The sequence below is a fragment of the Macrobrachium rosenbergii genome, chromosome 10, assembly GCF_040412425.1.
Source record: "Macrobrachium rosenbergii isolate ZJJX-2024 chromosome 10, ASM4041242v1, whole genome shotgun sequence".
Lineage (NCBI taxonomy): Eukaryota > Metazoa > Arthropoda > Malacostraca > Decapoda > Palaemonidae > Macrobrachium > Macrobrachium rosenbergii.
In genome coordinates, this window is record NC_089750.1 from 30,727,553 (window position 1) to 30,755,052 (window position 27,500).

At 36.9% G+C, this 27,500-nt stretch overlaps 1 protein-coding gene across 1 annotated transcript in view; it reads right to left on the bottom strand.

Moving 5' to 3' along the window:
* The window catches only part of HBS1 (translation elongation factor EF-1alpha (GTPase) HBS1), a gene marked incomplete at its 5' end in the record, with an annotated part of 255,149 nt that overhangs the window by 93,395 nt on the left and 134,254 nt on the right, over positions 1-27,500 (bottom strand). The window contains one exon of the mRNA XM_067109557.1: positions 19,547-19,685. Coding sequence (XP_066965658.1) covers positions 19,547-19,685 — 139 coding nt within the window. The remainder of the gene's footprint in view (positions 1-19,546; positions 19,686-27,500) is intronic.

The following is a 27,500-nucleotide window of genomic DNA, read 5'->3' on the forward strand; positions in this document are numbered from 1 at the left end:
CTGGCACCTCTCCCTCTCACTGGTCCTATATATGAATTTTCAAAATAAGAGACAATAGGTTGCGGGATATCATCATCGTCAACCAATTCATCAAAAGCATCAGCAACCTGATTTACAGGTAAAAAGGATAGGACTATAAAACATCTCATTTTATGACTAAATATGTCATCTTCATGGTAACGTACTTTGAAACCTTCAGCTACAATATGTCTGTAAACATTCTGTCCTAAATGAAACAAGCAAAAAGAAATAGTTTTTCTGAAACGTATTTGAAAATGCGTTTTTTGCAGCTTTTTTCAAGTCCATTATCATAGCATGTGGCCCTCGTTATTCACTAATTCTTTCACTTTTTGGAAAAGCTGGTTATACGTATTTTGAGACTTATCAGGTAAGAGGGCAAACAATCTTGGAGCACTGAAGTTTTTAATTTGTATATGCAAGACATAAAGCTGGAAAAATATAACAGGGCAACTCTTAAAAGTTCCATCTCCTGCCCAATTCGCACATTGTCTCAAATCGTGAAGAGCGTCATTAGTAGCAAAAATTAAAATGCGTTTAACGTCGTCTATGCCACTGTCATACTGCAAAAAGATAGAGCCATTCTCGATAACACCAAACTCTCGTGGTATTTGAAATCCATTAATTGTTTGTGGGATTGGTGGATGATTAGCCTGATCACCTCTCCATCGTCTCATATTTCGACTAATATGAACTAGTTTTGTCACATCAGCAATTGTGCACTCATTTAAATTTCCTAGTTCTTCTGTTAAAATTGAACGAGAAGGTGTTTGACTTGTGATTGTCCTTTCCTTAATATTTGCAGTAGCAACTTTTGCACTCACTTCAGCTGCAGTTGTGCTATGATTATGATTTCCAATATACTTGAGCGCATGAAAACTAACATCTGAGTGAAGCCGTGCTTTGCAAGACCGCCTTTCACAACGCCAATATATCTTCGTACCATCAGCATTTTCTTTATGTTTTTGGTACATGTAGTTTTCCCTATCGACTAATTTTGTATTTCCCTTTTCCGATTGTATGCACTTGTAAGACTCCATTGTGTGAATGATGGGGTGAAACTAGAATAAAAAATCTAAAGGTACCTTTGCAGTAAACTTAGTAAAAAATTTGGAATAAAGAAACTAATAGTCTTTTTTTTTATTAACAACTAAGGAATAACCAAACTAATTGTTTATGAATGAATAGTTGGGTAGTTAATTTATATTACCTATAAACAACTAAGGGAATAACCAAACTAAAAAAATAATAAAAATGACAAGCCGGGTGCCGAATTGTCCTGGTACCGAATTGTCCGGGACCGAATTGTCGGACACCATATATATATATATATATATATATATATATATATATATATATATATATATATATATATATATATATATATATATATATATATATATATATATATATATATATGTATATATGTATATGTATATGTATATGTATATGTATATATATATATATATATATATATATATATATATATATATATATATATATATATATATATATATATGTAGCGTATATGTATATGTATAGGTATATGTATATATATATATATATATATATATATATATATATATATATATATATATATATATATATATTATATATATATACGGGGTTCCAGGCGTTCTTCTTGCGTCGTAACGAAAAAAATCGTGAAGTCGGAAAATCGTCGAAAATCGTCAAAAATCATAAGAAAACCTTACTTTTAATGCTCTGGGTGCATTGAAAACGATGTAAACTGCATTATTATTGAGTTTTACATAAAAAACCTTCAAATTATGATTATTCTGCCGTTTTGGGGCCATATTTCTTCCGTCGGATCGGGCGACGACGTGTCGTAACCCGAACATGCGTCGTAAGCCGGGAAATAATTTCTGATGAATATATTTGAAAAGCGTCGAATCCTCGAACGTCGAAGCCGGAACCGTCAGTAAACCAGGGGACTGCCTGTATATATATATATATATATATATATATATATATATATATATATATATATATATATATATATATATATATATATACATACATACATATATATATATATATATATATATATATATATATATATATATATATATATATATATATATATATATATATATATGTGTATATATATAGTTACGATGATTCGACTTACGATCATTCGCTTTTACGATGGGGTTAGCAATTAATATCGATACAACAATATTTTGAAAAAATATGTATTTTTAAATTTTGTGGGCGACTGGCGCAGGCAACAACATACAATCAAGCAGCGTATGGTGTATGATACGTTGGCCCAAGAGGCTGGAATAGGTACATTAATTCAATGAGTCGACCTCGCTTGCTCTCGTTGTGCCGGAAGTTAAAATAGGTCAGTGTTCGTTTGCGATTTTTGTGCTTCTGAAAATACACCAAACTCTAAAAATCAAATTTGTATAACTATGTCCGCCAAACACCCAAGTGTGTCTCATGCTGGTAGTGCAAAAAAGAAGAGGCAGTCTATCACTCTGGAGCAGAAAATGAAAATTATCAACAAGCGTGCTGCTGGAAAGCCAGTCATGGTAATTGCACGTGACGAGCATCTATCTCAGTCGACGGTATCCACCATCCTTAGAGACGAGAAATGGATAATGAACGCTATAAGGGCATCTGCTTCAGTTCATTCAACACTTATATCAAAGAAGAGGATAGGACCTTTGGAAGAAATGGAGCAGTTACTGGTCACGTGGATGGAGGACCAGATGCAGAAGCGTATGATACGCAGTCTCTTAACCATCCAAACAAAGGCTCGCAGGCTTTTCGATGAACTGAAGAAAAACTATGATGATAACCACAACAAAATTTTTGTGGCAAGTGCTGGATGGTTTCATCGCTTCCAGAACCGTCATAATTTTCATAGTGTGAAAATTAGCGGTGAAACAGCAAGTGCTGACGCCGAAGGAGCCGCTAAATTCAAGGATATTCTGCAAAAGATCGTCACTGATGAAGGGTACTTGCCGGAGCAGATCTTTAATGTCGCATTTAAACAGGACTGTATTGAAGCGTATGCCTCAACGGTCCTACATCCATAAAGAAGCAACAATGATGCCTGGGTTTAAGGCATACAGAGATCGACTGACTCTTCTGCTTGGGGGAAATGTGGCTGGGTATAAACTTAAGCCACTCAAGGCTTATCACTCCGAAAATCCGAGGGCATTAAAGAGAATCGACAAGCATACGCTTCCTGTGCATTACCGTCATAATAAGAAAGCATGGATAACTGCAATGCTGTTCGAAGACTGATTTGTGCGTTGCTTTATTCCAGAAGTGAAAGATTATTGTAGGGAAAACAAAATCCCCTTCAAAATTCTGCTGATTCTAGACAATGCTCCCGGCCACCCTCAGAACATCGGAGATATTAACGAGAACATAAAAGTTGTCTTTCTGCCACCAAACACAACTTCTTTCATACAACCCATGGATCAGGGCACTGTGGCTACGCTCAAGGCCTATTATATCTTCGGAACTCGTTTGCTCAGGCTGTTCAGGCTACGGATAATGTGGAGAAAGATCTCAGAACTTTCTGGAAGGAATTCAATGTTCTGAACTCCATTATGAACATTGGAAGGGCGTGGAAGGAGGTAAAGAAAGAATGTATGAATGGGGTTTGGAAAAATCTGCTACAAGTGTATGTGAACTCATTTAAAGGTTTCAATAAAGATGAAGAAGTTGTGGGAATTAATAAAAAGATCTTGACACTTGGGAGAAGTTTAGATTAAGAAATTGATGAGGAAGACATCCAAGATCTTTTAGATGTGCATGTAGAGCTAACGGCAGAAAATTTAATTGCGCTTGCAGAAGAGAGAAAAAGAGCAGATGAGGAAGAAGAAATTGAAGAAGAGCCAGAGTGAAAGTTTACGACAAAAGCACTGGCAGAGGCTTTTGCCTCATTTGAACATGGACTGAAACTTTTGAGTGAAATGGATGCGAACATGGAACGGTTTGCTAAATTTAAGAGAGCACATCAAGACGCTGTTGCATGTTACCAAGTCATTTACGAAGAATGAAAAAAACGCACTAGGCAACCGACGATGGAACACTTCTTTAAGAGAACGACATTTGAGCCTCGATCCCCTTCATCTCTTAATTTTGAAACACCTGAACTAACAGAAGAAGAAATACTATCTGAAGAGGAGCGAGTTGATGATCCTGAAGCTTTATCATCCTCCTCCTCTTCCGATTTTTAGTTATCCGTAGCCATGAGCAGCCTGACAACGTTCACGTGAATCATGTGTGCCGATAACGGACCAAATCTTGGTGAGTACCCCTTACAGTACAGTCTGATTCTTTTTCTTGTTATTCAATTTCTTTTTATACTGAATTATCATATGTCAATCTGCATTGAATCTGCAGAATTAGCTGGTATTAATAATTACTACTCTACCATATATGTATAGAATATACCGTAGGCTAGCTACTGTTTACACATACGATTACCATACTGTACGCTATCCTAACTCTTGTTAGTTTTATTCAATTTCTCTTTATACTGAATTATCGTAAGTCAATCTGCATTGAACCTGCAGAATTAGCTGACATTAATAATTACTGTACTGTACATGTATAGAGTATACTGTGTAGTGTAGGCTAGGCTACCATATATGTATACATGGTACCGATTACCGTAGTGTAGGCTAGGCTATATTCGAGTTACGATTATTTCAACAAACGATGGGTTTTTTGGAACCTAACCCCATCGTAACTCGAGCACTACCTATATATATATATATTCTGCTGTTTGCCCTCTCTGCATTATTTAGTAAGAATATCATTCTAACAAAGACAGGAAGGCGTCTCTGTCAAAGCTAAGGGAATGCGGGCTAGAGTAGTAAGCTGTGTTTAAAAAAAAAAAAGTAACGTCTTAGTAGGAAATAAGTTGGCATTAGAGTCCTCAACCAACAAGGAGGGTTTTCACCAAGTAACCTCTAGTAAGGTGGTCTTAAGCTTCCTTTTTTCCCTGTCCTATGCATTTGGCGATGTCTCTCTAAATTTTTTAGACTGCCGGGGGCTATGGACAAGTGTTGGACAAACAGCAGCCCTGACCTGACCTCACGTGAGCAGAGAGAGACCTACTGTCGTGAAACGAGCACGCATCTGTGCTCCGAGCAACTCTATCCTTTGTCCTTCCTTATCTGTTATTTTACTCAGTGTATCGACAATAAGTGTTCTTTGAGAATTCCAATCGGCAATTGCATTGCACAAGCAACCTAAGTAACGGTAAGTCTGGAATTGACAACATTTTCGTTGATTTGCTAGTATCTCTTCCACTGTACTTAAATTTTCCCATTGTTTCCCCTTCAGCCACCATTTACAAGAGAATCTGGTATAATAATATTTCTTTTATGAAGTCTAGTATAGTGAAAATTGCATAAGCTATTCCTATGCAGTAAGTTGGAATTAGGGAAAGTCAAGTGTAAGTAAATTTCAGGCAAACCTTGGATCCTGATCCCCATTGTTTGGAAGAGAAATATCCATTACCAATACTAAAACTGCATACGATATCTGCTAGAGCACAACCATTCGTTGCGTTATATTTTTTTACGAAAGCCGGGAAAATTGACTGTCAGACGTTGACTAAAGGTTCATGAAATTTCCTTGCTATCACAGCACATTCTTTCTTTGTTGGGACTAAGTGGGAAGTGAAGGGGTTTGATGTAATTCCTTGGTTACAGAAGTAATCCATTATTTCATATGTAGTTCTGACTGGCGACCTAATCCAATTAAGTAACTGTCTGTCTTTTGAGGGTAACTCTTAGCTTCAATTGATGGTTTACATGTGTCCTTGGCGAAGCAGGGCTACATAACTTATATTAATTAATTAAGAAGCATCAGCCAAAGCCCACATGCAACTACACACATATATATATATATATATATACACACAGTTAGACCTCAATACCCATGATCCACTGGCCACAGTTAGCAATAAGCAAAATTACCCATAATTTTTTTTTATCATTCTTTGTCATTTATGATCAATAAAGGTTATTCTAAGAGGTAATGAGGTTTATTTGGGCATAGGCAGGGTGACTAGCATACTAAAGGTTATTATAACAGGTAATGAGGTTTATATAGGTATATAAGCAGGTTGACTAACATGCATTCAGCACTACAAACATAATGATAAATCTTTCATTTATATTTAAAATCTTTATATTATTTACATAGTTCAAGAAATACTGAATCCATACAGCATTTGCAAAATACTCTGTTGCATAAGATGTTTGCGATTATCTGTCGTTTCAGGAATGTGTGGAGAGTCTTTGAATGTATTATCCACAGATAACAAGGCCCCACTGTGTGTGTGCATGTACATATGTGTATGAGAGAATTCTCTGATATTGGCCGGTCTGTCTTATGGAGCACTAGGAGGAACATAAGCTTATAGTCTAGTGCAATTTCATATAAAGCATCTAACAGCCCATCCCAACCTGTATGTTACAAATTATCATTCAATTTAAAGTACTGAATTACCTATTATTCAAATTCGGAGATACATCTGCAAAATGACAAATTTTTTAAGTAATTTGTATTTTTCCTAAAATACAAACCTGAGGTCTTTACATATGGGATTAACTTTCAGCGAGCTGGAAGTCCAGCTGTTACACTTTTGTAAGGTTGGTTATGGTAACATTTACTGATGGTAGGGGCAGAAGCACCACCCACCAAATCGGTATACATTCAGTTCTACGCAGTTTACCTTTTGGCCCAGGTAAGAGAATGATGGGTAGTAAGGGGTGGGTCCTTAATGTAAAGATCTCAGGTTTGTGTTAGGAAAAATACAAATTATTTTAAAAATTTGTCATTTGTTCCTGCACAAAGGCAAACCCTTGTCTTTACATAAGGGAGACACTTTTGGAGGGAGGATTCCCAGTAAATCTCTAAACTGACTGGTAGTTCGACTGACTTGGGTGCTCGCTTCCTGGTCATGAAGAGCAAAGGAAGGAGACCATACCTCTGACCTACTGAACAAGACAGATGTTCAATCATCAGACATCTGGGCATTTTGAATTAAAGGAATGTAATAACCTTGATTCGAAAAGGTTTGGATGAACCCACAGTGTCGAAGACAATAAAATTAAGAATAACCAGCTGGTTTGCTCATAGTCAGTCCCTCTCTTCCCTTACTAGAGAGAAGGAAGGATTTGCATCTACTAACCAAACAGTTAGATTATAGACAGGGTACTCAGTCATCTAGATCACTGGCATGCACACCAGTCCAGCACGTGACGGCTCATTCACTTTTCCTCTGCCCACTGGAAGAGGAACGAAGACGAGAGAGAGAGGGGGCCAGCTGCACACCTTAGACGAGACGCAACCTGTCCCTCAAGAACTGAGTGAATTCAATGACTTGCTGAGCATCCACCATGGGATCCAAGGAAAAGAAATCCAAGGACCTATGGACAATGTCCAAGGTAAAAGAGATGAATGTGATCTGCATGATTACATTCATTCCTAGCACTCGACCAACAGGTTCTTCCTGAATGCGATGAACAAACCAATGCCCCTGACCTCGAAAGTTGCAGGGTACGCTCATCTGATCATCTTGCTAGTTAGAGAAATGACCATTTGGACACTATTTCTTGGCCAACTTGAAGCTAAAGAACGAGTTGTTAGGACTGGGTTGAAAGACTAGTCTTTATGGAAGCAACATACACATCATACTCTCATTGGCACCACAAGACCAAGGAAGTGGAATGATCCATCTCACTGAACACTTTCGAAACATGTACAGTAAAACCCCCGTGTTTGCGTTCTCACGATTTGCGGACTCACTGATTCGTGGATTTCTCTATGAAACATATATACACATTATTCACAGAAAATTCACCCATTCGCGGTATTTCTCACTCAGAAATATTCACTAAATACTGTATTTTCATATCACTTTCATGACTAAATGTATTTTTTGTGATATAACTATCAAAATACTCAGGTATAAACATTTTTAGAGTTTTTTTTTGTGTTTGAACTATCGAAATAGTCAGTTCTATGTGTTTTCAGAGGGGTTTTAAGTATTTGAGGATTTTAGCTATTTGCGGGGGAGTGTGGTACGCATGCCCCGCAAATATAGGGGAGGGGGGGTTTACTGTAGAATGATGAAAGGTGTAAGCTTCCAGATCTAAATGGGTACCAAGATTCTTACTTTATTTATTCGAAGGTGTGAGCAGATAGAACACAACAGCGCCAACTTCAGTAAGTCAAGAAAGAAGGAATATGATCAAGCTTCTTCAGAGGTTGAATTAATCTGCAAGGCAAGGTGGCAAGATCAATTGTCCTTATCTCCTGACTTCAGCGAATAAATGTTGTAATGACATCCATCTTGCTTGGGATGTATGGTTGGTCACTGCACTGAATGTTCTTCTGTCTGTTCGTGTACTTGCAAAGCAACAGAGCAGATGAAAGGACCCTAGGACCTTTTGTTGGCCATGGCACTACCTTGGCGTCATTGCTATCACATCGAGGAGTGTCTATCTTGGATCTTGAGACTCCTGAAAGTCTAAAAAGAACAGTGCTTAAGTCCCAACAAAGGAAGTGAAGGAGACTGCTGCCCTGGTCAATGTTCCTAAGAATGAAAAGTCTCTGGAGGAAGATAGTGTAACTATGACACTACCTTGGTGTCGTTGGTATTAAAGGAGTACTTATTTGGACACTGAGACTCCTGAAGCTGTCTTAAGATCCACATAATACTCTCCTCAGGTTGTGAATCAACTGGTAATTACAGCAGCAATAGCTACTGCTTACATCTCCCACTCCTCACAAGAGGAGTGTAACTACATCAGTCAAAAGAAATGGAGCTCCTAGACGCTGCTTCTTGACTGAGTAGGAACCAAACACAAGTTGTCAGAACTTAGTTTGGAGGTTTGTTGGTCTCCCAGCAAATCAGGCAACAGATGGGAAGTTGCAAGCACAAGAGTTGAATTATGGATGTGAAACTGAACATGTCATCCTGGAGTGTCCCTGGTTGACCAATGTGCTGAGTGCTACTGCAAACCCATGCACCCACACCGTTAGTGGAATGTGTCTGGCTGACAGCTGTGCTGAGAGTACTACTGCAAACCCATGCACCCGCGCCATCAATTGAGGAGATGATAGGGCATTAGCCACCCCCTCTTGTTGACTAAAGAACTAACATGGTACCGTTCTGAGGCTTGGAGATCTAAGATGATCCAGGTTATTGAGGTGCAGATTAGGTCAATTTAGGCTAGGCTAGGCTAGGTTGGGTTAAGTACTCAACCTAACATAGCCGAACCTAGACTCTTGAAGAACGGGTTACTTCCTTCTGGTTGAAGCCATTAAACAAAGAGTTCCAGGATACAGAAGCGCAGGATTGGTAAGGTTAAGCTAGAACTAGTTAGGCTAGGCTACGTACCCAACATAGTACCTTGTAGAGCGAGAGACTACCTCATGGTTGATGCCACTGGACAAGTAGCTTCAGGATACTGAAATACAGGTCTAGTAAGGTTAGCCTAGAACTAGTTAGGCTAGGCTAACTTAGGTTAGGTACCCAACTTACCTAACCAAACCTAACCTCTTCAAGTGTATGTGAATGTCCTTCAGTTAATGCTTTGAGGCACAAAGTATCTACGGAGGAAGTGTGTACAGTAAACCCCCCAAATTTGCGGGGGATGTGTACACCCCCCCCGTGAGTAGTTAACAACCCCCTCTAAAAACGCTTATAACTGCCTATCTTGAAAGTTCAAATACCAAATGTACAGTATACTTTAAACCAGCATCCTACATCACATATACCTTAAACTATTATCCTATTACTGTATTAATCTTTGAAATTATATTATTAATATCATTTCAAAGTCATCCTAAACATTTTACCCTTAAAAATATATATATGTTACTCTTACATTAGATATCAAAAGATGGAAATTCATGACTTATGAAGGAAAAAGAAAGAAGAGAGATTTTTCAGTATCCTTGACCATCTGTCAGCAACATTACCTCCCTTTCATGGTCTATGTCAACATGTCAAGTTAACCGACAGATAATTGCAACCCCCCCTTGGCCCTGAAGAATCCGAGAAAAGATTGGGAATGATATGGATATTTAAAATTTTTAATAATTTACTTTACAAATGAAAAAATTTGTAATTATAGCACAGAAAATATGAAAAAAATTAATAACATAGTAATGTTACGTTTATCTATAAAACTACAGCATACAAAACAAATAAACATATGTTACATATGCATAAAAAATCTATCTCAGAGAGAGAGAGAGAGAGAGAGAGAGAGAGAGAGAGAGAGAGAGAGAGAGAGAGAGAGAGAGAGAGAGAGAGAGAGAGAGAGTGTTACAAGGATAAGGATGTCTCAAAGACTTACTGGTCCATCCGAGGAGACATCATGTGCTGACTGCCTCTAGGAGCAGGTTTTACTGTTCATTCACAGTGTTCTAATGATTTTGTCTAGCTTTCTTATAAACTCTTCCACACTGTTGCTGTTTACAACTTCCGGTGGCAGTTTATTCCATGTGTCACATATCTTGTATGCAAGGAAGTTCCCACAATGAGATGTATTGAATCTATTCAGTTCTAGCTCCCATCCATTATTTCTTGCCCGGTTTTCATTAAATGTGAAGAATTTACTGTCTACTTTTGTTAAGTCTTTCAGTATTTTGAATGTTTCTATTAGTTGTCCACGCAATTGCCGTGTTTCTAAGTCATACATGTTCAGGCTCTCTAGTTGTCTTTGGTAACCTATTTGCTTGATGGATGGAATTAACTTTGTGGCTCTTGCTTGTACCCCTTCTAATCTATTTATGTCCTTTCTTAGTGTTGGTGACCATAACTGTACTGCACATTCAAGATGAGGTCTAACTATTGACATGTAGAGCTGAAGCACCATTTCCTTGTTTCTACATTTGATCTGCCTCTTTATGTACCCCACTAGCTTCTGTGCCTCCTTTTCTGCTTTTATGCACTGTTTTGTGGATTTTAAGTCTTTGGTAATAATGACTCCAAGTCCTCTTCTTGTTCTAATCTATTTATGTCATTCCCAGCAGCATGTAGTTGGCATGAGGGTTGTTTGTTCCTATTTGTAAAACTTTACACTTATCCAAGTTAAATGGCATTTGCCATCTTTATGACCACTCTCCTATTTTCCTTCAAACATTTCTTAAACTGTATCTGGGTCTGCTCCATTTACACCTAGTTTGGTGTAACCTGCAAATTTGGCTACCCTGCTAGTTAAGCCTACATCAATGTCATTAATGTAAATAAAATACAAGAGCAGGCCAAGGACAGAACCCTGAGGAACTCCGCTTGTTACATCTGCCCATTCTGATTCTTCACTGTTTATTACGACTCTCCGTTTTCTATTATAGTAAACCCCCGTATTTGCAGGGGATGTGTACCACACCCCCACGAATAGCTAAAATCTACAAATACTTAAAACCCCTCTAAAAACATTAGAAACACCTATTTTGATAGTTCAAACACAAAAAAAAAAACTCTAAAAATGCTTATACTTGAGTATTTTAATAGTTTTACCACAAAATGTGCATTTAGTCATGAAAATATGATAATACAGTAAATAGTGAATATTTCTGAGTGAGAAATACCGCGAATGGGTGAATTTTCCCCCAATAATGTGTATATATGTTCCATAGAGAAATCCGCGAATCGGTGAGTCCGTGAATTGTGAGAACACGAATACTGTACGGGTTTTTTTTACTGTAATTAGCCAGTCTTCGATCCAGTCTGCTATTTCTCCTACAATTCCTAAAGCTCAAACTTTTGTCATTAGTTACTTGTGTGGAACTTTGTCAAAGGCCTTTTGGAAATCTACTATATCTATTGCTCTACTACTGCCATAAATACCAAACATATTATGAAAAAACTCCAAGAAGTTTGATAAGCAGGATCTGTTTTGTCTGAAGCTGTGTTGACTATTTAACAACAGGTTGTTGCTATCAATGTGACCCACAATTTGATCTGCAATTAAAGACTCAAAAATCTTACAAGGGACTGATGTTAGACAGATTAGTCTATAATTTCCTGGCTCTTCTCTTAGACTTATTCTGTAAACTTGGAGCACATTACCTAGTTTCCATCCTTCTGGTGTCTTTTGTTGTTCTGCAGTTTTTCTGTAAAGTTTATATAGGTGAGGAACTATCTCCTCTTTTAACTCTTTGATATCTCTTGGATGAATCCCATCCGGGCCAGGAGATTTGAACTTGTACAGTTTTTCTATTTTGTTTTTAACGTCTTCTTCTGTAAATTTTATTCTGTCAAGTGGTTCTGCCCTTCATATTTAATAGCTGGTTCAGGAATTATTATTATTATTATTATTAAAAAACTTTAACCAGACCACTGAGCTGACTATCTGAACTCATAGGGCTGGCCTGAAGGATTTGGATGAAATGACAGGTCTAGGCTAGAAGCCTAGCACTGGGACCAAATAGGTCACTTGGTTGGTGATGAATGAATGAAAATGAAATTAAAAGTTGCACAAAGGCATACACTCTCATACTGATACAAACTCACAGAATAAATACAACTACTCCTGAATAAATACATTTATACTCGCTGTTTCAAATATATTATACTCACTAACAAGGATCCGACGGAAGAAATATGGCCCCAAAACGGCAGAATAATCATAAAAAGGTTTTTTGAAATTAACTCAATAATAATGCAGTTTACATCGTTTTCTGCACCCAGAGCATTAAAAGTAGGTTTTCTTATGATTTTTGACGTTTTGACGATTTTCTAGCTTACGCGATTTTCGGTTACGACCTTGGGCGAAGAACGAATGCCGTCAAACCGGGGCCATACTCACTAACAAGGGGAGCCTCTAGTATGCAGGCGGGGTTTGGGAGTTAGCGCCAAGTGGAAAGAAAGTTTTTTCCAAAAATCACAGCACGCTTAGTTTTTAAGATTAAAAGTTCATTTTTGGCTCCTTTTTTTCTCATTGGCAGAAGTTTAGTATGCAACCATCAGAAATGAAAAAAATAACATTACCATAAATAAATATTGGAACATATGACAGCGCAAAAAAAAATTTCATATATAATTGTATACAAATTGCGCCGTGAGCAAAACAGTTAAAGCTAATGAGCTATTTTTTTTTTTTTGTATTGTACACAAATTGTAAAACGATCAAAGCAACACAGAGAAAATATTACCACAAAATGATGCATGAATTCGTAAAGCGTGGACGTAAAAAAAAGTTTGTTTAAAAAATTCACCATAAATCGAAATATTGTGCTAGAGACTTCCCGTTTGTTGCAAAATGAAGGTAAATGATTGAATATTACTAGAATGTAAGAGTTTTAGCTTAAAATTGCACTTTTCGACCATTTCGGTCGAGTCAAAGTTGACCGTAGGTTGAAATTTCGGCACTTATCGTGATTTATATGAAAATATTTCAAAACAGATAAAAGCTACAACAATGAGTTATTTTTTGTTGTATTCTACATGAAATTGCGCACATTTTCACATATAAAACTTTATATAACGGTTAATATAAAACGGTGCAAAAATGACGACAAAGTGACTAAAGAACTTCAGAGATTTTCAGCAGAGTTAGCGTGCATGGACGTAAGGAAAAAGTTTTTTCAAAAATTCACCATAAATCGAAATATTGCGCTAGAGACTTCTCGTTTGTTGCAGAATGAAGGTAAATGATTGAATATTACTAGAATGTACAAGTTTTAGCTTACAATTGCATTTTTCAACCATTTCGGTTGAGTCAAAGTTGACCGAAGGTTGAAATTTTGGCACTTAAGATTTATATGAAAATGTCAAAATTGATAAAAGCTACAATCATGAGTTATTTTTTGTTGTATTCTACATGAAATTGCGCACATTTTCATATATAAAACTTTATGTAATGGCTAATATAAAACTGTGCAAAAATTACGACAGAGTGACTAAAGAATTTCTGAGATTGTATGAGCTTGACGCCGTCTCTTCTAAACACGTGTGTTCGTCGTCCATCGGAGTGGCGAGACATTTGGCGTCTTCACAAACAGAAACATACACACAGTTTGATACAGAAGATTCGTTGGAACATTATGAGTACATGATTAGAATGCTTGCATGGCAATGCAAGTAGTGGTGATTGTACATACATCAAGACAACAATGGTTAGGGAGAAACAGACGGAAATATTGTATGGTTGAAATCGCGTTCCTTTAGAGAAAGAAAACGAGATGCTCTTGTTGTCTTGTCCACTCCGATGGACGACGAACACACACGTTTGGAAGAGACGGCGTCAGGCTCTTACAAGATTTTCAGCAGAGTTAGAGCGGACGTAAGGAAAAAGTTTTTTTTCAAAAATTCACCATACATCGAAATATTGTGCTAGAGACTTCTCGTTTGTTGCAAAATGAAGGTAAATGATTGAATATTACTAGAATGCAAGAGTTTTAGCTTACAATTGCATTTTTCGACCATTTCGGTTGAGTCAAATTTGACGGAAGGTTGAAATTTTGGCACTTATCGTAATTTATATGAAAATATGTCAAAATTGATGAAAGCTTTAACCATAAGTTATTTTTTGTTGTATTCTACATGAAATTGTGCACATTTTCATATATAAAGCTTTATGTAACGGCTAATAAAAAACAGTGCAAAAATTACAACAAAGTGACTAAAGAATTTCTGAGATTTTCAGCAGAGCGCGGACGTAAGGAAAAAGTTTTTTTTTCAAAAATTCACCATAAATCGAAATACTGTGCTAGAGACTTCTCGTTTCTTGCAAAATGAAGGTAAATGATTGAATATTACTAGAATGTAAGAGTTTTAGCATACAACTGCATTTTTCGACCATTTTGGTCGAGTCAAAGTTGACCGAAGGTTGAAATTAGGGCACTTAAGGTGATTTATATGAAAATATGTCAAAAGTGATAAAAGCTACAACCATGAGTTATTTTTTGTTGTATTCTACATGAAATTGTGCACATTTTCATATATAAAACTTTACGTAAAGGCTAATAGAAAATGGTGCAAAAATTACGACAAAGTGACTAAAGAATTTCTGAGATTTTCAGCAGAGTTAGCTGATGCTTTCTTTTGGGATAAGAAAGAAATTCGCGCATGCGCAGCTGGGTCATGCTTGTGAACAAAACAACAGTGTGATCCGTGAACTCCCAGCATCCCTCAAGGCGCGATTTAACATTTTTCGCAAACGAGGCCTATAAGTATTTTTCTGCGAATATTTAAAAAATCTTTTTGTAAACGACGTATTTTACGTCCACTTGGCACCCGACAGACAACTTTCGTCGGCGTAAAATACATCCAGTCGGCGTTAAAGGGTTAAGTAAAATTATTATGTAAAATTTTAAAATTTAATTATTTTAAAATTCATTAGGTTTTCGTATTTTTACTATTTATTTTTATATTTTATCAATTAAATCACAGCCCCTCATGAACATTAAAATGTTGAAGATTCCAACAAAATTTCTTTTATTGATCTATTTCCAAAATTTGATAATCGCTGCAGGTTATATTTTGGACATTCACACAATGCATGTTTCACAGTTATCAACACTTTGCAATCTGGGCATTTGAGAGGAAGGCCACATGGACTGTTCATTAAGTGTCCATGTGCCAAACGAGTATGGCCTATTCTAAGACGTGTCAGAATTACTTGTGTATGTCTCTCTCTCTCATATGATGAACTCCATTTTCCAACACTGAATTTTATCTGTTTTAATTTATTATTTTCAGGTTCTTCATTCCATATATTTTGCCTTTTACTTACAATGACTGTTTTTATATAGTCACTAATAGGGATGTCTACATTTGCTCTTGTCATGTGGACTGCTTCTTTAGCTGCTTTATCAGCCTCTTCATTTCCTTTAATCCCTGCATGGGCAGAGATCCAACATATTTCAATATTTTTTCCATTATTATACAATTTATGGAGTGAAAACTTAATCCGTTGTACAATATCTTTTTTATTATAGCTTTGAATGGCTTCTATAGCACTTCTGGAGTCGCTATAAATCACAAAATTATTACATGAGGCTTCTCTAATTATTTTTATGGCTAATGCTATTACACATAACTCAGCTGTAAATACCGAGGCATTATCTGGTACAGAGAACTGATACGTTTTGCTTTTGGATACTGGAGCATATACCATTCCGTACTGTGACTTCGATCTGTCGGTGTATATTGCATAATGTGGACCCTTTTTGGATTATATGTTCTACTGCATGTTGTCTATGGTGTTCTGGGGTATATGAATAACTTTTTTATCAATATTTTATGCACTGTCCAAGGAGGAGGTAATTTTAATATTAGAGGTAATTTTAATATTAAAGGTAATTGTATATTTATATTTAGCGACTCAATCTTCTAGCTCTAATTGGGAAACAAGGTAGATGATTGTTTATACACATCTCTTAATCTAAATAATTTTTTGGTTGGAGAATCAACTGTCTGAATTCTCAGAGCACTCTTCATTGTTACTAGCTCTCTATGGAGAGAGAGAGAGAGGCAGTTCACCACATTCAACTTGTAAAGATTTTGGTGATGATCGAAAAGCTCCTGAACATATTCTAAGGCCTTCATTATGAACTGGGTCTAATGCTTTTAGCATTGCGTTTGATGCTGAGCCATATATATCACTTCCATAATCAATGATAGACAGCACTGTTGCTTTATACAGTACAGTAAGGGTATGTCTATCGGCTGCCCAAGTGGTGTTTGGCAGTTTTTTATTAGGTTCAATGCTCTTTTACATTTTGATTTCATGTATGTTATTTGGGCTTTCCAGTTCAAGTGAGTATCAAATACTAATCCCAAAAGTTTTGCTGTTTGGCCAATTGGTATGCAATGATTTCTGATTTTTAAATCTATTTCTTCAACTTTTTTCCATTTTTTTTTATAAAACATTACTGCTTGAGTCTTTTGTACACAAAATTTTGAAGTCTACAGATGAGGCCCATTCATCTATTTTTATTATAGTTTTATTAATGATTCGCTCTGCATGTTTTATGAGCGATACTGAATAATATATGGCAAAATCATCCATATACAAGTTACTTTTAATTCCAATAGGTAGATTATTACTGATATCATTTATTGCTAAAATAAACGGTGTGCCACTAAGGACACTTCCTTGTGGAAAACTATTTTCAAGTGGAAATGTACTTGACAATACATCAATTCTCACTTGAAAAGTGCGATTTGTCGGAAAGTTTTCGATAAACCTAAGTAAATGTCCATGGATCCTGTTTTTATGTAACATTTTTAATATTGCATATCTCCATGTAGTATCTTAGGCCTTTTCATTGTCGGAAAAGACAGCTATAGCAATCTGTTTTCGTTCAAATCCTCTTCGTATGTGGTCTTCCAAGTTAGACAAAGAATCCAGTGTATATCTGTTACATTGTGACCCAAATTGAGTGAGAGTCAAAATTTTATTTTCTCGAATGTGCCATGTTAGTCAAGTATTTACCATTTTCTCTAGTAATTTGCATAAACAACTAGTTAAAGAAATTGGTCCGTAATTGTTTGCATTACTGGGATCTTTTCCAGGTTTGGGGATAGGAATAATTATAGCTATACGCCATTCATTAGGGAAAAATTTCGAAGCCATAAGTGGTTATAAAACTAATAAGCCAAAGGTGCTAAACGGCAGATCATTTCAAAACAAATACTGTCACCTCCAGGGGCACCTTTATTGCTGTTCAACAGAGCAAATTCTAACTCTTCTATATTAAATTTTATATTATAACATATATCTTCTATTGTTTCAAAATTAGTTATTAATTCCATGCTATTTTACTTTGTGCGGAAATGTTCATCCAAATTTTTGTCACTACCTACTTTTGCTAAATTTTCTCCTATTACATTACTTATTTCTTTAGGATCAAGTATTCTTTTCCCATCTTTTATCATGGCATGTCTAGGTGGTTTAACATGGGTATCATTTATTTTCCCGAATTTTTCCCATATTTTTTGCATGGGAGTATTATAAGAGAGATCTGGTACATATTTCCTCCATGAAATGATTTTTCCTTGAATTACTTCTCTTTTAAATTTTGCAGATATTTTGTTATGGAGAAGTTTTAATGTATCAATTTCTAATAATAATATAGTCAGTTTTTTTAAAGTTCCTTCTAATATCAGTAATGTTTTGTTTATTTTACTGAACTTTCTATTCAAATTATCCAATTGTCTTCCACCAAAGTGTTTTATTTTTATCAATTATTTTAGTTTTTCAGACCATCATAGGATTCTGTGTTTTGTTGGATGAGATTTGGATTATAGTATTGCTTTATCAGCAGCATTTTTAATGAAATCAACAAGAAATTTATTAGTTTCATTATGTCTTTTAAATATTCAAATGGTGGGACATTCCTAGTGTGGAATTCATATTGCTCCCAATCTGCTTTATATAAATGTCATAATTAGGGACATGCTTGGTGGGACTATTTTGTAATAATGAAATTAATACTGGGAAATGATCACAGGTATGTAAGTCGTCAACTGTATTTCAATCCAATCTGTCTACTATGTTTGTTGTACATAGAGTTAAGTCGATTGAGGAAAATGTTCCATGTGTTTTAGAAAAGTATGCAGTGATTTCATTATCATTTATACAGCACATGTCATATGAATCTATGAATTTTTCTGTTTTACTTCCTGCTCTATTTGAGTCTGTACAATTACAGTCCCACATCGGGTTGTGGGCATTAAAATCACCTACTACTGATGTAGGTTCCTTGGCATTATTAAGTAATTCTTTGAGTTTGTCAGTCATAATTTTTATTAGGTTGACTGTATAAACTATGAATTTAAGGGCTAATTCAGGTGTCCAGGGAGTGTATTGCAATACAAATTTTTCATACCAATTTTAGACATAAAAGCAAGAAAACTTATAAATTACTTCAAAAATTAAACATAACCATTTCTGCAGGGTTTCTCTAGGATTCTGCAAATGTCGGGTGTCTGTGAAAAAATCGTGTATGCCAATTAGCTAGGCTCCAGTGACAAGTTTATGTATCCGTGAATTTGCGCAACTCGAAGTGCGTAAGACTGGGGTATTACTGTATACTGTATTGTACATATGCCTGTCAAATTTGGATATTATGCCACAAATGTCATTTAATTTCCAGTTAACTATACCTCATGAATAACTTCCACCCAAGGGGAACTACAATTGATAAGTGCTGTGTCACCAGTGGGGTTCAAACTGCTGCCGGGTTTGGAAAACAACATACAATGATCTTTGACCAATGAGAGGTATAAGTTGATATTAAATCTGCTGGACAAATGCCTATTGGATTCAGGTTTTTGTACTTAGAATTGATATAAACCCACCTCCAACATGACAGCTGATTCTTAGGTTTGTAACATGTGGCTAATTATAAATTTTTGTTAAATACGGTAAATATTTTCTATGTTTTTAGGAAGAACCTAGGCAAGATCAATGAGTTCATTTTGGTTTGATTCAGTATTAGAATAAGATTAAAAACGATATTTATTACTAATATAACATGAATATTTCTCACATCATACCTTCAAGTAGAGAAGATGACCCATAAGGGTAGATTTACCAGCATCTACATGACCAACAACAACTAAATTAAGGAGATCCTTGCCACTTGCTCTATGCTCCTTATACTCTGCTAAAACATCTACTTCCTTGTCGCGTATCCTGAAAATAATGGTTTATAATTGACAACAATGCCACAAGAAATCCTAAGTACTGGTGCTAAGAAATGATTGCCCTGTCATATATCAAATGCATTGTTAAAATCTCATAACACTAAAGATTTGTTATTCAGTCTGCAGTGAGATTAGAGTGAAATGAGGAAATTGGATAACTCTGAGGGAAGAGAATAGAAGGGAACTGATGAAAGGAAATATGCACAGCAATGATACTGGAGTCAGAGGAAGGCCGCAAAGAACCATTAGCACATTTTACACTGCACTGAAGGAGTATGAATGAGAACCAAAACAGATTATATCTCCGATAATTAGATGCACCGTAAGACAGTGTTATTTATAATTTTTCCAGTAACTAAAAATACTATATAAAAATCAAAGAAGAAATTTTGTCCCATAGTTAAAAACTATTATTAATACCATTACTGTTAAGTGAAGTGGAAGACCATGGTCAGAATTATAATTCAATTCCAACTAGGGAAGCATTTGTTCAATACCATGTTTCCCAGAATCAAAGATGTCATCTTTTTCCTGAAATAAGTCTCAGAAATTTACTGTCTAGATCAGTGGTTTTTAAACTTTTTTGCCTTGCCCCCCACTGCAATATGTATAGATCCCATGCCCCCTACCCCTGAAATTTTTGCCAACTATAAACTATAAACAATATGTTATCTATTTGTCTACTAATTACATTTCATTGCTTATATGAATATATGGATGAATGTTTGATTTTTGTTTCATTGCTGTTAAATTTTTTATACGTACTGTATGCACTGCACTATATTTCAATGGAATAAGCAATGTTCATAGAAAATGGGTAAAACAAACATATGATGAAACCAAATTTTATCTTAATCGTTATTCAAACAGTTTCAGCATTATACAGATCACATTGATAGAAAATATTAGAAAAAACACTAATTAGTACAAAAATGTCTTTGGCAATTTTGCAATTAACATCATAAATTAAAAAAAAAATATGCACCATCTGGCAACTCTACTTCCACCACCCCTTTGGAAGCTTCTAGTGCCCCCCTAGGGGGGGTGCACCCCCCGTTTAAGAATCGCTGGTGTAGATAGCAATACAAATGCCTGTATATGTCATCTGAATGAATTGTATAAATTATACTTACTTTAAATAATTTTAAACAATAAAATACCCAAAAGTATTTTAAAAACAAAAAATTATATTCACAAAGATCCATTCTGCATAAGTAAATCTTATCATACAATGAATGTTATAATCAAGTATGTTCTTGTGGTACTAATGGTAACAATTTTCAAGTTTTGAAGATTAAAATGTTTTTTCTTATTTGTAATATAGCAAATTTTTAAAAGTAAACTGTATTTTTCCTAACATAAACCTGAAGTTCTTTACATAGGATTTTTACCATACAGTCGAGAGAAATTACAATAATTCCCTGAAGGTGTAACTTTTGACTCACATCTAACTTTTGAGAAGCATCTAATGAGAGTTTCAGCAAATGCTGCATGTACAGTAAGTTAGATATTGTTCATAAGGACTCATATATTTATAACAGTGATAAAATCAATGCAACCTGTTTTAGGTCATTTGTCCTTCCTTTACTAGAATATTGTAATGTTCTCCAGTGTGGATATCTGCTTCTGCTAGAGATTTATCTCTCTTAGGATAGAGTGGTTCATGGTGGTAGGTTCCTGTTTCCTGATCGTAGCAGTTATGGCTTGGACCATCGATGGATGGTCTCTGGTTTGTCAGTTTTTCATAAGCTGTATTTCAACAGAGATCTTTCACATTCACAATTGATCCCTGATCCCCTTTACGTGCCAAGAGTAATAGATTCACTGAACAGCAGCACTAATATGCAGTAAATGTGCCTGGCTGCTGAAGATCTCAGTTCCAGAGGTCCTTTATTCTTCACATTGATGGACTGTAGAACAGCTTCCCAGAGGATGTTGTGCAATTGGAACTTCAGAAGTTCAAGCGAAGATGCAATGCATTACTACCCTAATACCATTATCCCTGCATTTTAACCCTTAAACGCCGAGCCTCTATTTACAAAAACGTCTCGCGTATGCCTGCGCGTTCGGTGAGTTAGCCCGAAAGCGGAAAAAGTTTTTTCAAAAAATCACAGCACGCTTAGTTTTTAAGATTAAGAGTTCATTTTGGCTCCTTTTTTGTCATTGCCTGAAGTTTAGTATGCAACCATCAGAAATGAAAAAAATATCATTATCATATATAAATATTGGAATATATGACAGCGAAAAAACTCTTATATAATTGTATACAAAATCGCTGTAAGCACAACGGTTAAAGCTAATGAGTTATTTTTTTTAGTTGTATTGTACACTAAATTGCGATGATTTTGGTATATAACAAATTGTAAAACGATCAAAGCAACACAGAGAAAATATTATCACAAAATGATGCATGAATTCATAACGCTCGGACGTAAAAAAATGTTTTTTTCAAAAATTCACCATAAATCGAAATATTGTGCTAGAGACTTCCAATTTATTGCAAATGAAGGTAAACGATTGAATATTACTAGAATGTAAGAGTTTTAGCTTACAATTGCAGTTTTCGACCATTTCGGTCGAGTTAAAGTTGACCGAAAGTCGAATTTTTTCTATTTATCGTGATTTATATGAAAATATTTCAAAACTGATAAAAGCTACAACCATGAGTTATTTTCTGTTGTATTGTACATGAAATTGCGTACATTTTCATATATAAAACTTCATGTAACGACTAATATAAAACGGTGCAAATATTACGACAACGAGACGAAAGAATTTCTGAGATGTTTGGCCGAGTTACCGCGCAGACGTAAGGAAAATGTTTTTTCTCAAAAATTCACCATAAATCGAAATATTGTGCTAGAGACTTCCAATTTATTGCAAATGAAGGTAAACGATTGAATATTACTAGAATGTAAGAGTTTTAGCTTACAATTGCGTTTTTTGACCATTTCGGTCAAGTTAAAGTTGACCAAGCTTGAAATTTTGGCAGTTATCGTGATTTTATATGAAAATATTTCAAAACTGATAAAGCTACAACCATGAGTTATTTTCTGTTGTATTCTACATGAAATTGCGCACATTTCCATATATAAAACTTTATGTAACGACTAATATAAAACAGTGCAAACATTATGACAACGTGACGAAAGAATTTCTGGCGCGGACGTAAGGAGAAAGTTTTTTAAAAAAATTCACCATAAATCGAAATATTGTGCTAGAGACTTCCAATTGGTTGCAAAATTAAGGTAAATGATTGAATATTACTAGAATGTAAGAGTTTTAGCTTACAATTGCATTTTTTTACCATTTCGGTTGAGTCAAAGTTGACCGAAGGTTGAAATTTTGGCAGTTATCGTGATTTATATGAAAATATTTCAAAACTGATAAAGCTACAACCATGAGTTATTTTCTGTTGTATTGTACATGAAATTGCACACATTTTCATATATAAAACTTTATGTAACGGCTAATATAGAACAGTGCAAAAATTACGACAAAATGACGAAAGAATTTCTGAAAATTTTCGGCCGAGTTACAGCCAGGGTAAGAAAAAGTTTTTTCAAAAATTCACCATAAATCGAAATATTGTGCTAGAGACTTCAATTTGTTGCAAAATGAAGGTACATGATTGAATATTACTAGAATGTAAGAGTTTTAGCTTACAATTTCGTTTTTCGACCATTTCGGTCGAGTCAAAGTTGACGAAGGTTGAAATTTTTGTAGTCGACAGACGGTACATCCACTTGGCACCCAACAGACAATTTTAGTCGACGTATGATACGTCCAGTAGGCGTTTAAGGGTTAATACTTTTTATCTATTTATCTATTTATTTTTTCTTTTTTAACAAGTGGGATCTCTTCCTTCCGTACTTCCCTTTACCTCCTCTAACTTCTTCATAATGAACACCATATTCTTTGGAAGCTGGAATTTCAAGTCAATTGCCCCTGTGGGCTTGTTCCATATGAATACGTCTCACCTTCTGAATAAAAATAATAATAGCAGCTTGCAAACAGGAGCTGAAATGACCATTCAAACTTACTGACAAGGTAGTAAACTACCAACAGGCAGGGAAAGCCCCAAATACCTCTTGGTCTGCACTCCACTCTGCCTTCCAGCCCAGGTACCAGAGGGAAGGGTAGCCGAGGTGGGCTGTTTGGGCTGTTAAGGTATAGAACTACAGGTTTCTAGGTTAAGAAAAATATAAATGACTTAAAATTTGCTACTGTTCCTACACAAATACAAACCTTTGTTCTTTACATAGGAGACTAGTGGGAGGAATCTGGGTACTCTCTGAACCGACTGGTAGGTTCGCCCAACCTGGTGTGTTCCCTTCCTGGTCTGTTTAGGAGCATGGGAAGGGACTCCGCGCCTCTAGCATATTACACATACAGGATACAGCAGATGCTAGACTTCTGGACCATTAAGTAAAGGTTTGTTTGCCATTACTCAATTGGGCTATAAGAACCCATACTGAAGTGTCAGAGACAATAAAATAGGTAAACATGATCAACAAGCTTGCTTTGTTGACTGTCCTCCTCTCCCCTTGCCAAGAGAGGAGGGAAACTTGTATTTCTTCATCACCAATAAAAAGCCTGGTGCTCAGTCAGATAGCTAACCTGCACTCACGTCCATCCAGCTTGTATATGGAATGGCACTCTGATCTCCATTACTCTGCGAAGGCCCTTCTGGCATCTTGTAACTTCTGGGGGGGATAATTGTCAGAACTTGGCATGGGTCGGTGTGCCCGGCGTGGTGATATGATGGAAGCTGCCGTGCTTTGCTGAAGCCCCAGGTGACTGGTGTAGCTCTGGTCTGAATACGTCTGGGAACCCCTGTAGGCGGGACATGTAGCCGTTGGGGGCTGTGGAGCAGATGGCAGGCATTCCAGGTCAGGTGGAGACCTGACGAGAGTGGCAGGTTCCTGTGTCGAGGAGGCGTTGCCTTGCGACGTCGACCAGAAGCTTGTGGCGTCCTAGGAAATCTGCACCCAGCAGGGGGAACTTTACCTCCAGGATGACAAAGGGCCAGTTGTATCTGCGTCCCAGAATTGAGATAATCTGGGTCCTTGCGCCATATGTGCGGATGGGAGTTCCGTTTGCTGCTATGAGGGTGGGTGTTGAGTCAGGTATCTTTTTTCAAATCTTCCTTGGATGGTGGGAAGATCGACTGCATTGCCCCCATGTCTACCAGCAGGCGCCATTTCGAAATTTCGTCTTGGATGAAGAAACCTGCTGGTTGGGGGGGAGCTGGATTTCACGGCCACAGCTGTTACTTGTGGCCGATTTTCTCATTTTTTGTAAAGGAACAGGGAGGCCTGCAGTTTTTGGCGTTGGTTCTGAATTTTCTATGGAAGAAGCACCACGCCGGGTTTGACCATGTCCTGCGTTCCCTGAACGGTGGCCTCTTCCTGTAAACAGCGTTGATGTCTCCGTCGTCGTCGTTCTCCTCCGCCAGGCTGCAGGCTCCCAAGGGGGTGGTGTGTTTCAAGGCCTTGGTGGCCTCGTGTAGTTTCTGGGCAACTTCAACTAAGACGCCCATGTCGAGGGTGTCTGCATCCTTTATCTGGCGCCTGACTTCCTGCGAGAGGTGCCGAAGGCAGATTGCTCTTGTTAAATCTACCTTCCTTCTCCTCCCGTTCTCGTCGTGGCCTGGCAGTGTTATCAACGCCTGTAGTTCATCCCAAGCTTCCCTGGGTGATGCTTCTCCGAGGGGCTGGGATAACCAGTCAAGTGCGTACTGTGCTCTCTCGGTCACAGGCATGGAGTAAGTTTGCATCAGTTTATCCTTCAAGGCCGCGTATGTGACCCTGTCTGGTTGCATGTCGAGCCAGGGGGAGATTCTGTTGAACACCTCTTCTGCGAGCACCGTCATGGTGATGTTGGACTTGATGGCATCGTCTGAGATGCACACCATGCGAGAGTGCGTGTCTGCGCGCAGGAACCATGATGCTGTGTTCTGCCGCGAGAACGGGGGAAGTTTGACTGTGTCTGGCTTTGTTGGCGAGAGAGGCGTACAGATGATGCTTGCGGGTTCGCATTGAGGTTCAGCTTCTAACATCTTTACCACTCACACACCAAAAAGCGGGAAAATGCGCCGTATTGAGTCCGTTAATGGTGCTGATTGTTCGAGTGGCCGAACGAAGTGCCAAAACGTGCCCTTTTTTGGGTATGCAGTATTTAGTCCATTAATGGCACGGTTTCCACCACCAAGGAGGGAGCTATCAGAGGCCTAAACTTTAACGCCATATTAGTCCGCTAAAGGTTCTCTGATGGTAAGCTGCAGCCATATTTAGTCCATTAATGGCTGGGCCAAAACCACGCTACCTGTCCCTCTCCAGGGTCACCAGTGTGATGTTCAAGAAATGTCAAAAGTGAAAGACTGATCCTTTATTAGTCCTGACAGGTGTTTATAATGCAGAAAGCGGACGGAAAGGTAGCGGGCGACCTGACGCTCCCCCTCTGCGTCCATACAGAGGTTGTGTTTGTTAACAGGCATAAAAAGACATATATAATGCGTTGCAGAACATGTAAAAGGCAGATATACATATTGGCGGACAGGCCGTACAATGATGCATGCAATGAGATACATATAGAATCTGAAATAATAACAAGTAACATATATGACACGATTAATATAAGAATGAAGAGAAGAATGCGAAGGCGATTTGACACCCTTACACTTGCTACAGCCTGTCTGGCCATGTGTTGCCAATGTATGAAACTCGGATTTTAAATATTTTTACAGTGATTAAGCATCAACTGTAATGAACTATTCTCTTGTGCAGTACTGTTATAAAATGTTTCATACTCACACTTAGAGTCAACCAAACTTGTGATGAAATACAGTGCAGTAAATCAGGCAAAGCAAAATATGACAACACATACCTACGTATGCATGCATTCATTCGCTGGTGTCATGAACTTACTGGAATTTGTTTAGTTTCGTATGTTTATGTTCATGGTACGCCGACTGACATTTCACACACACAGAGAGAGAGAGAGAGAGAGAGAGAGAGAGAGAGAGAGAGAGAGAGAGAGAGAGAGAGAGAGAGAGAGAGAGAGAGAGAGAGAGAGAGAATCGAATCGGGAAACAGCTGTTTTGCGATTTTGAGGGATTTTACTTTACATAAAGTATGTTAGTTTACATTTTTATACACATTTTACTTTTACGTACAAAAATAAAAATAATTCCATTAATACATTTGTTTCTTTCAGCAAGTAAAAAATTATTTTTCGAGTGTGGCTCTGTGGTTGTGATTCCTTCACTCACCCTTGGTTATACCGACATCTTCATCGAAGGTGCTCGATCTGGGGGTAGTAACTCCAGCATTCCTGTAAGCTTTTTTCTCTGGTATATTTAGCAATATTTATACCTAGAAATTCGTGTAAGAATGGAATTTCACCGGGTGACACGGGGCCTCCCTCAGAAATAGATTTTTCCTTTGTCAAAATCCCTTTTTTCTAATTCTTTCGGTAGCAGGCTCAATTAGCCGATTCTGAGAACATAACATTACAAACGGTGGGACAATAAATTTTTTTATATATAATACGATGATATATCAACATAATAATACTGTACAGTATAAATGGATTTTGTTAGTAAAATAACACGTTCACAGCCTTACCTTTATTTTAAATACAGTTGTAATGGCCTATTTGACTTTCGCAAATGGAAACAATGAATGTAACATCTGGTCTAGCCTAGGTCTGTAGTTCACACATAGCGCACACATTTTATCGTGTGTATGGTAATACAATATGGTAACAGCTGATAAGGAATATGCTTTAAAAAAAATACATT